Genomic DNA, 14,579 nt, shown 5'->3' with positions numbered 1-14,579 from the left:
TGTCATCCACCCTCAGACTTGGTCTTAGGAACATTAGGAATTGGCAAGCATTGTTTCCTGGAATCTCATTGTGATCTTTGATCTGGAAAGATGGAGAAAGAGAAGGCTAGAGGGAAGTGGACACAGCTTCTCCTGAAGTAACAGCGTAGGAGACCCAGAAATGGGCAGAGTAAGCCTGGTAGGCCGGGCCATAAAAGAGGAATTAATGAATGGAGATATCCCCAAATGCGAGCACATCAGGATGCCTGGAGCTATCACTGTCTGTCCCCTGTACTATGACAGTAGCTTACTCAAGCTTTGAGACTGACACCTCCTGCCAAACTGAACATTCTAAATAATAGTGAAATTATTAAGGCCACTCCACGTAGTTAAAAGGGAGGTTTATTTTGTGGGGTAACTTACAAATGAAGGGATGGGTTGTAGGGTCTGGCAAAGGTATGGCGCAGTCCAGCGGTGTTCTCTGGAGAACTCTGCTCAGTTTACCTCCAGCGTCCAGGGTCCCAGAACCAAGAGAGACCTCTCCTCTCGATCCTGGGTCTTCTGCTTCCTCCTCCGCCCTGCCTTGTGGGTGTGATCATTACCGAAGCCTCAATGGGGGTTGGAACTTCCAGGCCAAGGCTGGGATGGCTACCCACTACATCTAAATGCTTACAGGACACCCTGTTTAAAATCTTTACACAGTTTCTTATTATGCTACATAGTTCTAGGGTCTTTTCCATGGTATACAAAAACCTTTGATAAATGACCCCTTACCCCAGGCCCACTCCTTACCCCAGGTCCACTTCTTATCTCAGGCTCACGCAAACCCCTCTCTCTGCTCCTCCATGCTTTATAACATTATGAAAACGATCTTCTTTTTCCTCGTGCTCTGCACATCACCTTTCACTGTTTTTTTTTAAAGTGCTGTCCCACTCCTGACACGTTTTTAGCTTGGCAATAGCAAACGTGCTTTTCAATAATTCTCCACCTTCCAGAACCTTCTAGACAGACTTTGGCACCCCATGAACTGGTTTCCTCTATGCTTTGTGTGATTTATATCACCACCTGGATCGGTTTCCCTGGGAGTCTCTAGAGAACAAGACTGTGCTTTTTGAGACCTCCCTACACAGAAATGTGCCTGATATCTCCGAGAAGATCTCTCTCTCTGCCAACACGCTCTTTACTCTTCCTGTGTGGCCTTTAAACACCAGATTTGCTTCCCCTTCTCCTTTCTTGGTCTCCTCTAATTGTTTGTGATTTCATGATAAGTTATCTTCTGTTCCTTCTCTTTCTCCGTCTCTCTAGGTTGGAAGTCACCATCAGATTTTTGGCTCTAGGAAGTGCGTAACTTTGGAAGCTAGACATAACCAAGGCACACTACCAACTTCTAAATCAGTGGTCTGCAACCTGTGGGCTGAGACTCCTCTGGGGTTGCATATCAGATATCCTGCATATCAGATAGTTGCACGATTTACTGTTCACAGCAGTAGCAAAATTACAGTTATGAAGTAGCAACATAATAATTTTATGGTTGGGGGTCACCACAACATGGGCAACTGTGTTAAAGGGTCGAGGCGTTAGGAAGGCTGAGAACCACGGCTTTAAAGGCTTGAGAAATTCCAAAGTTCTTTGCAGTATGTTGACAGATCTGCCTCTACTGGGCTCCTGTCTCCCAAATGTAAATATGTTGTTAATCCATTCATAATATTGTCTTAATGAGAAACCTTTTTTTTTTTTTTGGCTTTTCAAGACAGGGTTTCCCTGTGTAGCTTTGCGACTTTCCTGGAACTCACTTTGGAGACCAGGCTGGCCTCGAACTCACAGAGATCCGCCTGGCTCTGCCTCCCGAGTGCTGGGATTAAAGGAGTGTGCCACCACTGCCCAGTGAGAAATCGTATTTTAAAGTCCAGAAAACGACTTGGCAAATTCGGTTGGGAATGTTTCACCAGTCCAGGACTTCATCTTAAAATCACCTTGTGGTTCACTCTCTCTAACTTTTCACAAACAGATTCTTTTGTTCAGCTGAGAAAGATGGAGTGACTTCTTTTTGTTTTTGCTTTTTTTTTTTTAAGATGTATTTATTTATTATGTACACAGAAGAGGGCACCAGATCTCATTACAGATGGTTGTGAGCCACCATGTGGTTGCTGGGAATTGAACTCAGGACCTCTGGAAGAGCAGCCGGTGCTCTTCACCTCTGAGCCATCACTTCAGCTCATGGAGTGACTTCTTTCCCGTTGGACAGTAACAGTGAACATTTGCAGAAGTTAAATGGCACCTACGATGCCACAGAACGTGCTGGTAACTTCTGCTTTCTTTTTGGTAGGTATGTGCTATGATTTCAGGAGCAAGGAAGCTGATGTCTTAGGTGTGAGGATGAGCCATGTCCCAGCCTCTTGATTTCTTTTCCTTTTAGAAAAAAGAAGAAATATTTGTGGTAGGATACGTATCTGAAGTAAAAGGAGAGAACAGCAGTGCCACTGAGGGGAGCCCTCCAGTCGGATACTTCAAGCTGTCTAAATGTAACTAAAAGCAAAGGAGGAATTTGAAAGACACTCTTTTTTTTTGTTCTTATGTTTGGCTTTTAGTCAGTTCCAATAAAAAGTCTAGCTCCAAATCCCCGATTCAGAAGCAATTTAAACCGAGATTTTTTACCATCTCATAAAAGAGTACTATAAACACGCAGGTTTCTAAATAGGAACAAATGTTTTCACTTATGTGTTAGTTTCACATAATAGTACAGTTTCAGTTGGAGAAGAAAAATAATCCATATAAGAGGTTTGGTTGGGTTTATAGTCTGTGCACATGAAACTGGTATCAAAAAGATGAAAAAAAAACACGTTTATCTTTTAAAATTTATCACTGACAATGATAAAATTGCCAAGGTTATAAAACTGGTAATAATAATAAAGCACGGTGTGTCCCATGTGTTATTCTTGTTTTAATTTAGTTTTATGTGTATGCATGCTTTGCCCACATGTGTGTTTGGGAACCACATGCATGCCTGGTGCCCATGGAGACCAGAAGAGGGCATCGGATGGCCTGGAACTGGAGTTCATTGTGAATGGCCTTATAGGTGCTGATAATTGAACCCAGTCCTCTAGAAGAGCAGCCAGTGCTCTTAATGAAGCACTGAGTCACCTCTCCCGTCCCTGCTCTTTTTTGATTACATACTTAGGTTAGCTTATAACATAATGGGTTTCATCATGGCATCTTTATACACGTGTCCTGATACTTGGTTTTCATTTGCTCCCACGTTCCCTCCCCTACTCTGGCTGATTACCTCCCTTTCGGACTTACTTTCTCATCACATTTCTTTTTTCTTTCTTTCTTTCTTTCTTTCTTTCTTTCTTTCTTTCTTTCTTTCTTTCTTTCTTTCTTTCTTTGTTTTTTGAGACAAGGTTTCTCTGTGTAGCTTTGGAGCCTGTCCTGGAACTCACTCTGTAGCCCAGGCTGGCCTCAAACTCACAGAGGTCCACCCGGCTTTGCCTCCCGAGCGCTGGGATTCAAGGCGTGCGCCACCACTGCCCAGTTCATCATGTTTTCTTATCACATATATTTTATTGCTCTTTCTGTTTTCCGTCCACCTTAGGACACTTCCCTTCTCTCTCATGATCATTTTTCTAATTTTATGACCTACTACCCCTATGTTTTTTTAATGTTTTCATTTATTCATGCAGTTTTATTGTATTTGAGATTGAAATCTAGCTACACTGCCCAGGGTAATCTAAACCAGCCTCTCAGATAGCACCATCCCCTCTGGATTGATTTGTGCTTTTTTTTTTTTTTTTTTTTCCAAAATTCAAAGATTTAGTTAGACATGGTGGAGTATGCCCATAATCTCAGAATGGAGAATCTGAAGTAGCCAAATCATGAGTTCTAGGATAGCCTGGACCACACAGCAAGTTCAAAGCCAACTTGTACATACTGAAACCCTGTCTCAGAAAATAAACAAGCCAAAAAAAAAAATTAGTCATTTAATGAAATCCAAGGCCTGGGTGGTGGGTGTGGCCCCAGTGGTAGAAGAGTTGCCCAGAAAGGGTGAAGCCCTGAACTGAGTGGGGTGGGGAGAAGGGGAGGGCGGGGCAAGGGATTGGCCCAGAGTTCATTTCACCAGGTTCAGTGTATTTTGGTAACAATTAAATAACAAGATTTTAGCTGCATTTTGTTTGCTGCTGGAGTGCTAGAGGGGGACAGGGCCTCTGGAGTGGATTTTGGAGGGGGTTGGAAGGGTAGGTGGGTGTTAAGGAACTCAGAGCAGTGACTTGCATGAAAATCATTTAAAAAGACCTCTTCCTCCTTCTTCACCGATACTACCACCACCACCACCACCACCACCATCATCACCACCACCATCACCACCACCACCATCACCACCACCACCATCAACCACCACTACCACCACCACCACCATCATCATCACCACCACCACCACCACCACCACCACCACCAGCACCACCACCTCCACCTCCATCATCACCACCACCATCACCACTACCACCACCACCACCACCACCATCATCATCATCATCATCATCATCATCATCATCATCAAATTCACTCTGAAGTAAGTGAAATAATCAAAGGAATGCAGGGATGTGACTATTTCAGGTGACTTCATACCAGACCCTTCTAGAGTTTTAGGACCACCAACAGAATGACTATGAGGACAAGATAAGCATCTTGAGAAGAAAACACTGATTTTTTTTTTATTAGAAAATACAACTATTTTTCCAAAGTCCCAAATCTGAATTTCTAGGATAAACAGTTTCTAGCTGCCAGTCTCATTTTGGAATGTCATTTTGTAGTTTGAATATGGGGTTAGCATAGTAAGTCCTAACCCTTTGGTGTGGATGAATACATCCATCTGTATATCACCCACCCACAAGTGTCTACAGCGTGTGCATGTGGCTTTGTTTCACACCCAGATCCTTCCAAATACCAGGAAAGCACCTTTGGGTTGGACTTTGGCGTTTTATGGTTTATTACTAAAGCATCCCCTGGACTTTGGTATTTAATTTGCCTCAGCTAATACTAAGTATGGTAGTTTGACTGCTAGTATTAAATGCCAGCAAGTAAGGAAAACACACGCAGCTGAACTTTGCTATTTTATTATTCCCCCTATCGCTGCCCCAAATGCAACAAGGTCTTGTGAGTGAGATGAACTCTGAGCCGCTCCTGTTTGGTACTTGGTACCAGTGTTCCCCTGGGTTGCCAAGCCTGCTGTAACAATGAAGCTTATTCATCTATAGACAATATAGCCAGTGATAAATACTTAGGAGTCAGCACAGGAAGTAGTGAGCATGTGTTTTTGACAGTGCCTAGAAATGGATTTAGCAGGCTAAAAGGTTTTCTGATCACGGGGGGGGGGGGGGGGGGGGGGGGGATACATTTTGGGAATTAGAGGGTAATATGCTATTGGACAATCAATTCAACCTCCTTAGGCCTCAATATTCTTATTTATGAAGTAAAGATAATAATGCTTAGCTTTTTGGATTTTATTAGTGTAGCTATAATGTAGATATTCCCCCAGCATTGTAACATTCATGCTATATTTCCAGCAATAAGTGGTATTTTTACATGCTATTATTGCCTTTTAAAAAATTCAGGACAAAAAATTCTATTAATATTAGTTAATGTCCTATTAATTTAGTAAAATCCTTTAGAAGAAAGTGATAAATCAGCAGGCAGGACATAACTTAAGACCCAGGAAAATCTTATTAAATAAGCCTGTCAAAGGCAAGAATGGAAAGTAGTTTTAGAGTTGAAGAATACAGTATTGTCATTGTTAAATGACCTTTGGACTAACGCTCAGCCATCCCTCAGCGTAGGGGATTTTATTCTTTGTGTTATCCGTTAGGACCTGTGGACAATGATTCATTCTTGCTGTAAGCACAGGGCCCATGCTCTATGTTCAAACTGTCCCAGTAGATCTGTGACACAGACAGACAGACAGGAACAAGCACGAGACTGATGGAGTACCCTGGGAAGGGTAACTGACCAGAGGAAATGGGGTAGAAAGAGAAATCCAAAGAAGCAAGGGATGAGCTTGAAAATATCTGGGGCTGAAAGCTAAAGTAATGAGATTGAAGTTGAAATAACAAACAACAACAACAACAACAACAACAACAATAAAAAACAACCAACCAAACCAAGAAAACAAAAAACATCAAAAAAAAACTAACTAGAAAGTGGGAATTAGCAAGAGAAGAATGGTGCCATATTGTAGTTTTTTGTTTGTTTGTTTGTTTTTGTTTTTTTAAATCTCTTTGAAGACGACAGGAAATGAGGGTCCTAGAGGGTGTGAATGGCTAGCCGGAGATGTGGGAAGCCTGGTTGGGAAGGTGATGATCATGGTGAGTCATGGGTTGTAGTTGTCAGATGAAATAACCTGGGTCAATGCAAAGGGCAAGAGAGAAGTCATTTCTCTGTTATTATCTCTATTAATTTCCCTTAATGTCCTTGTCACCCATCCAGGCAAAGGTAGATAAGATGTCAGCTAGGACCTGTGCCATCTTTTTTGTGGTTGCTGTTGTTGCTGAGACAGTATCTTATTTATCCCAGGCTTGCCTTTCTGTTGTAGAATATTATTTTAAGACGTGTTACATATTTTTTATGCTCTGGAACATTTGTTTAATGATGCAAAGATGTGCTGTATTTGTTTATGTTGCATTTGTTTAACTCTGTGAAGCTGTGTTACTGCACCTGTCTAAAACACCTGATGGGTCTAATAATAAACTGAAGAGCCAGTAATGAGGCAGGAGAAAGGATAGGTGGGGCTGACAGGCAGAGAGAATAAACAAAAGGAGAAACCTGAGAAAAGAAGAAGGAAAGAGCAAGAGAACAAGGAGAGAGGGGTGCTGGGGCAGCCACACAACCACACAACCAGCCACTGAGTAAGTGTGAAAGTGAGATATACAGAAGTTTAAGAAAGAAAGGAAGGAAGGAAGGAAGGAAGGAAGGAAGGAAGGAAGGAAGGAAGGAAGGAAGGAAGGAAGAAAGAAAGAAAGAAAAAGCCCAGAGGCAAAAACTAGACGGGATAACTTAAAGTTAAGAAAAGCTGGCAAAAAACAAGCCAAGCTAAGGCTGGGCATTTATAATTAAGACTAAGCCTCCATGTGTGATTAATTTAGGTGGTGGGCCCCCAAAGGACCAAAGAGTAAAAAAGACAAATGAGCAAAAACAACCAACAACATCTTTCATTATCTAAGAAGGTGACCACGAACTCCTGATCCTTCTACCTCCCCCTCCAAAGTGCTAGGAATACTGGCATGTGTCGCCATGTTGTGTTTATAGCAGTGATTCTCAACCTTCCTAGTGCTGCGTGTGACTCTTGAATACAGTTCCTCATGTTGTGGTGAGCCCACAACCATAAAATTAATTTTGTGGCTACTTCATAATTATAATTTTGCTACAATTATGGGTTTTGATGGTCCTAGGTGACCTTTGTGAAAGGGTCATTTGACCCCTCCAGGGGTTGAGACCCACTGGTTTGTATGGTGCTAGAAAAAAGACCCAGGACTTTATGTGCATGCTAGACAAGTTGTGTACCAACTGAGCTATAGCCCCAGTCCTCAGCCCCATCTTTGGTACATGCTTCTTCGGTCTCTTCTCCATGCTATAGCTGTAATAATCTCTATGACTCCAGAGTAATCCCTCTTCTTTCCTGTTCACTGTTAGAGGAAGAGTTCCCCCCTTGCCTTTTGTTCTGTAATCCTTTGTAGCTTATGCTACTCCTCGGGACTTAACTACTTCTAACTCTTTAGTCCTGTCCCCGGCCACATCCAACATTCAGTTATCCCAAATGTCTTTCACATCCTCCCCACTGCTGTCTCCTTGCCGACTCTTTACCTAGCTAAAACACTCCCAGCTCCTGGACTCAACAAGTACCCCCTCCCTACATGCTCTGTGCTGTGCTTCGGACATTATTTTATCGTAATTGGTTCTCTAGTTCTTTGTTACTGCATAGAAACAAGAATTGTGTGTCTCTGGGTCACCAACCCATCTTCTCCCTTCCCTGCCCTTCAGCAGCCACTCTAGTGCCTTGCTTAGCATCTCATATTTAATACATCCTTAGTATTTGGCACATAAATTCCCTCTCAGAGCCTCTGTAGTATTTCTTTTATAGAACTCAAGATTAAGGCTTTTTTTTTTTTTCCAAAACAATGTCACCTGTTTCAGTACAGGTACATAAAAAATTTTGTCTCTATATGAAGGTCAGATATTAGTTTACAAAGTGTGTTTTGTTGGGCAAGGTTGCACTCATGAGATAGAGACAGGCAGATCTCAATGAGTCTGAGGCCAGCCTGGTCTGCACAGTGAGTTCCAGGACAGTCAGGGACACATAATGAGACCTTGTTCTTTACCCCCAAAACAATACAATAAGAAAGGGGAAAAAAACACATTTATGAAGAGAGGGTCTTTAAGAAATTTTGTTTAATCTTTTCTGGGAAGAGAGAATGCTGTAGACAAGTCAATCTTTGGAAGTTCTAATATTGCTAACATCCTTTCAAACTACTTCTCATTAGATATAACATATCACCTTATGAATTCTGCTTTCCTGGAGCTAGGAAAAACCCTCGGTGTGGTGTTGCTGTGGTTCCCAGGCACCTGGCACTAGGAGCTTAGTCTACAACCTGACAGTCTTCCTCAGCTTTGGCTTGAGCATTTTCAGGAATGGAATTCCATTACCAATAAGGCCATCAACCCACTGCACCTACTCCAAAGCAGCAGTATTTTTCATTCCATTTCACTCCTTTTGTCTTTCAATGCCACCACTTCCTGCCACATCTACAAATTGGTTCTCTATTTCAAATTAAGTACTCAATTTAAAAGGCATCAGGTTTAGGTAAAACTTCACATGTGATTGGCTAATGTTGAAACCAGATTTTCTTTTTTGAAAAGTTCTAAGTCAAGAGCCTGAAGTACTCATTTATATCTATACATATTCATTAAAACTGGCATGAAATTGGCCTCTGCCTATTACTCTTAAAATTGGGTGCATGTGTGATCATCCTAGCTAAACTTAGGGGAAGATATTTTTGATGATAGACTCTTCACAAGTTAAATCAATGTAAGTCTTTTTTGCTATGTGAATGTATTGTGCCTTTGAAACCATACTCAACAAAACCCTACTGCCCATTTAGAATGATTTTTCCCCCTTGGAAATAGTTTGAACTATCAACACTTTAGTAAGTTCTAAACTACCAGGAGACTAAACAACCCAAACTACAATAACACTGACATCCCTGTTGAGACAATCCCAAGTGATTTAGGATCAGAGTGGCGTTAACTGCACAACGAAGTGCTTAAGGATTTGTTAACATCCAGAGTCAATTCTTGGAAACTCTTAATAAGTAACTTATGGAGATAAGTATACAACCAAAGTAAGATTTTACACTACATACAATAAAACTTTTTTTGGGAAACACATATGAACTGTTTTAAGGCAAATTTAAAAAATTAAATTCTATTTATTATTATTCTGGGATGGGAATGGTCCACATGCTGTGGCATATGTGTGGAGGTCAGAGGATGGTTTTGTGGAGCCAGTTTCCTATCACAATTTTTACCTGCATCTAGAGGTAAATTTGGGCCACCAGTCTTTTGTAGAAAACACTTTACCACCTGGGCCCTTTCTCCGGGCCCTAAAAAGTAGAATTTTAAAACTGCCAATTGATTGAAAAAAAAATCATGCCACCAAATAACTATTTTGAATATGTTTCCATTTTATTTGATTTTAAGGTTGAAGTTTACATCAAATCTCAAACATCCTGTAGACCTCAGAGAATACCTTTGGGAATGCTCAGCACCAGGTAGGTTCCTTAGAGTTCCCATGTACTAACTTGAGGTTCCTCTGCTGTTTTCAGGTTTTCCAGAGCACTTATAATTTGAGTTGGCTGAACCAGTTCTTCAATCTGCTTCCTTGATGCCCTTTCCAGGGATGACAGCTGTCCTTGACATCTCTTCAGACCTGGAACTTTATCTGTATGAAAATAGATTGTAAGTGCTTTTTAAAATAGATTAATTAAGATTATCTAAGAAACAACCCTAAATATGCCCAACAAGACAAAAGAAGCACACTATGACATTAATGAGAGCTAAATTTTTGCATGATGCGATTATAGGTCACGTCTTTCCTTGCTGTCCATTTTAAGACATAGACGCCCTTGTTTTTGCAAGCTGGAACCTTGGTTTTTGAAAAGCCATTTGTAGACACAATAAGGTCCCCATGAATGAAATGTGATCACAGGTAAGTGTGCAGGAGATGGAAGGGTAAGTGGAGACACAGACAGGCTTAATGATTGCAGAAACAGATTGTAACCTAATAGCCCAGGCCACTTGGCCCATTACGGACCAGATTCTTCTGTGTTCACAAACATAGCTACAGATACTGTGACAAGCCTTTAGTTCAGGGTTATTTCTAGCCACTTGTGGGGGAACTCAACACTTCCAAGACAACTCAAGAATCATTTTGGGGTTTGGCCTGAAAAACCACTTACAGTCATATACCACCACTTCCAGCTAATTGTTCGGTCTCAACTTATAAACCCACTAATGGAGCTTACATTAGAGGAAACTGGGGAAATGCTGCCCAGAATGTTCTAGAAGAGGTATGAAATTCTTATTATGATGATAGATGGACCCTGTTAAATATAAAAGGTTGACAGGAATTTTTAAAGCTAATTCAAATTAGTGAATCAAACTGAAAAAGGGGGAAAAATAAAAAACCCAAAACCTCTTAAGTATTTATAGAATCTCTAATTCTCTCACAAATTTGCACACATTCAGACACACTTTGGATAATTTTTATTTTATTCATTCATGAATTCACTCATTCCTAAAATTAATAAATCTTTTTGAAGGAATTTTTCTGTGGAGAGTTATTACTTCAGGCATTTGAAGAAAGATAAACCCAGGAAGAGAGTTAAGGCATGCTGATTGGGAGGTGGCATAAGGGGAGGGGTGTTCTGTTTTGGTTTGGTTTTTAAAGTAGATGATCAGAAAACATTTGCTGATAAAGGTGATTTTGTTATGAGGTGTAAGAGAGTTGGCTCCACATAACTTTATGAATCCCCTTCCTGGTGTTTTCATTAAGCCATTTTTTAATCCTCCAAGAGTGGCACCCTAGGCCAAAGACATGATTGTATAGAATGAATTGACAAGAAAAACTTTTTCTTTCATCTAGAGTTAGATGAAGCCCATAGGCTCAATGTACGCCCAATACACAGAGTCACCCAAATGCCATCCTTTGCTGATCTCACTGACTGGATACAACCATGCCTGTGGACATTAGTCATTTCTCCCTGTGCATTCTGAAACCAACTGTGAGCCTGCTGAAGGCAGGGAAAGAATGATTCCTTCCTTCAAATTCTAATTCATTGCTTGATGCTCAGTGATGGCCAATTAAGTAAACAACGCTGGCAAGGGAAATAAACCCTGACTCAACAGCTCCCTGGAAGAGTCTCCAATTGCCCAATTTATGCATTCCACCATCCAAAGTGGGTAATGCTTTACAACATGGTAGCCTCTGTGCTTCTCCATGTCCTATGATGACCTGGCATCAGAGGCCAACTCTGTGAGTAAGATGGTGCTGTCTCCCAACAGGGACACTTTTCACAACTGACACAAGACCAGTTGTCCCATGACATTCTCTTGAGTGATAACTGTGGTGATCATAATTGTCTATGAATGATAATTGTGGTGACAGCCTCCTTCTGAGATGTTGTGGAAGAGCAGTGCCCTTAATACTAGATTAGGGGACAATGCTATGACAGCTCACACTATTCATATCTGAGGGAGTCATATGAGGGGAAGGGAGTCCAGAAGTTTAATTTTAACATGGGGATCTTACTTCTAAGACTGAAAGATGAGATAGCTCGGATTAAACAGTTGAGTCTCTGAGGTTTACCTGTAGGTAGAGAATGATTAATTGCTGCCTGGCAGCATCATTATGAAGGTCTCATCAATAGAGTTGGGTAATATCACTAAAGCTTTTACTGGTATTTTGAATGAGAATGGCCCCATAGGCTCTTATGTTTTGGTCCTCAGCTGGTGGAAGTGTTTGGGAAGGATTGAGGGTGTGGCCTTGGAGGAGGTGTGTCACTGGGGGTGGGCTTTGAGGTTTCAAAAGCTCACACCATTCCCAGCAGACTCTTTCTCTGCCCTTTGATCGTGCACCATCGGGATGTAGTCTCAGCTACTGCTCCAGTAGCATCCCTGCCTAACACCATACTCCTCACCATGATGGTCATAGACTCTAACCCCCTGGAACTATGAGCCCCAATAAATGGGTTTTTTTAATAAGTTGTTTTGGTCATGGTGTCACTTAACAGCAATAAAAATGTAATTAAGACAACTATTCATAGTAATAATGTTACTATTAGCAAGTTTAGGAAAAGTTTGGAATTTGGGCTTATAATTATTGAACATGATCAGTGAGGATGATGTTTACAACTGCATTTGTATTCAAAAGTGTGTGTCCCTAAATATATTTGCAATGGCATTAAACTGAGTAACGTTTATAGCATTCTTAAAAGCCTTTTTATGTAAGAATATGAAGAAAGTATAAGATACTATTTTTAAAACTGTTCAGCTCTGTAGTTGGAGTTTTTCTGGTCCTGCCTGGCTCACAGTGAGGACAAATCTCTCTCACCTGCCAGTCCCACAGCTGCTCAGACCCAACCAAGTAAGCACACAGAGACTTGTATTGCTTATAAACTGTATGGCAGTGTCAAGCTTCTTGTTATCTACTTCTTCCATCTTAAATTAACCCATTTCTATTAATCTATACTTTGCCACGTGGCTTACCAGTACCTTACATCTTCCTTGTCATGGTGGCGGCTGGCAGCATCTCTCTGCCTCAGCCTTCCACTTCCCAGAATTTTCCTTGTCCCGCCTATACTTCCTGCCTGGCTACTGGCCAATCAGTGTTTTATTTATTAATCAATCAGAGCAACACATTTGACACACAGAACATCCCACAGCACAGCTTCAGAAAGGGATGGTATTTAAGATGGAAGACCTCTGTGGTCTCAAATCACAGTGCATGCTAAGGGGCATTCCATCCAGGTGTTTCATTCTTATGGCAATTGAGATCATCTGTCAATCTGACACTTTTCTTGTAGAAAATACAGTCAGTGGCAGATGGGCAGGCCCAGGGGAGATAGGAAAAACACTCCTTTGATGTGGTCTAAATCTAGTCTGAAGTAATCTTCTCTTCTTGTTCATTTAGCATTTTCTTGAAGTATAATTAGGAACAGAGGCTCCACAAGGCGAGAGAACCACTGGCTGACACAGCTATGGAGATGATCTGTCTACTGCTAGAAATGTCTCCAGATTTTTGACAACGGCTAAATAACCATGGGGTCCAGCGGCCTTGGGAAAGCAGCAACGCTAGATGAACTGCTCAGCACATGCATTGAGATGTTTGGTATGAACCTTTCCTCTTCGGGTCCCCTTGTGAGTCTCGATGCTGGTGTTTGCTTCGGTCCACATGCAGGTTCTTTCTGGAATAGGTTTCTGTCTCTCCAGTTTCACTGGCCTCTGCTTATTCCTGGAACATCCTTTTTTTTTTTTTTTTTTTTTTTTAGTTTTTCGAGACAGGGTTTCTCAGTGTAGCCTTGGAGACTGTCCTGGAACTCACTTTGTAGACCAGGCTGGCCTTGAACTCACAGAGATCCACCTGCCTCTGCCTCCCAAGTGCTGGGATTAAAGGCGTGCACCACTGCTGCCTGGCCCTTGCCTTGTGTCATTTTCTACTTCCATAATTCTCTCACTGGAATTTTCTTTGAGGCTAGAAGTTGTTACCCTGAATAGTCATAATTCCTGATAACGTATCAGAAATGATGCTCACTTCTACCATCCCACTTCTTGGTGGATATATATTGCCATGCATATATACATGCTACAATGATGTTTGCCTTGTTCTTTGACTCCTCTGTGTGTGTGTGTGTGTGTGTGTGTGTGTGTGTGTATTACACAATCCACTATAATCTTCATTTATATATATCATGTATCTATCTATGCACCTTTATTTTGCTGTCTGTGTATCCATGTTCTCATTGAGCATTGGAGTCACACAAGAGAACTTCAATTAATCAGTTTAGCAATTTAATCTCTGTAATTGATAGAAAACCAGAAGTAAGCCAGAGTAGGGCTATTGGATAAAATCCAGAATGACTGGCCAGCAAGGTGGTTCAACTAAAGGCACTGCCAATACAGGCACTGTCAAGCCCAATGGGCTGAGTTTGGTGCCCAGAGCTCACATAGCAGGAGGAGAGAACCAGTTCCTGAAAGCTGTCCTCTGACTTCCGCACATGAAGCACCCTACCCCAATAAATAAATACAAGATGATCACTTACATTTGGCTTTCAGATAATCGACATTTGTGTGTGTGTGTGTGTGTGTGTGTGTGTGTGTGTGTGTGTGTGTCTCAAATAGACCAAGGCCATACTTTGTTCTGACAACTTAATCCCTATTTACTTTCAATTCAAATTGACTTGGATGTCCTGAATTTAGATTTGCTAAACTTATCAATTGCAAAACAGAAAAATGGTGACACCATGTACCTTAGTTTGCAGGGAAATACCGGCAGAAGT

At 41.4% G+C, this 14,579-nt stretch overlaps 1 protein-coding gene across 3 annotated transcripts in view; it reads left to right on the top strand.

Moving 5' to 3' along the window:
• Window positions 1–14,579, top strand: part of Rasgrp3 (RAS guanyl releasing protein 3) — a 103,962-nt gene that overhangs the window by 49,068 nt on the left and 40,315 nt on the right. For all 3 annotated transcript variants that reach the window (XM_036171095.1, XM_036171096.1, XM_036171094.1), the window contains exons 2-3: window positions 9,849–9,981; window positions 13,214–13,411. In XM_036171095.1, coding sequence (XP_036026988.1) covers window positions 13,342–13,411 — 70 coding nt within the window. In that variant the 5' untranslated portion in view covers window positions 9,849–9,981; window positions 13,214–13,341. The remainder of the gene's footprint in view (window positions 1–9,848; window positions 9,982–13,213; window positions 13,412–14,579) is intronic.

The sequence above is a fragment of the Onychomys torridus genome, chromosome 21 (genome assembly GCF_903995425.1).
Source record: "Onychomys torridus chromosome 21, mOncTor1.1, whole genome shotgun sequence".
Taxonomy (NCBI): Eukaryota; Metazoa; Chordata; class Mammalia; order Rodentia; family Cricetidae; genus Onychomys; species Onychomys torridus.
The sequence above is the reverse complement of the archived record's forward strand: the minus strand, read 5'-3'. Positions and strand labels throughout refer to the sequence as shown.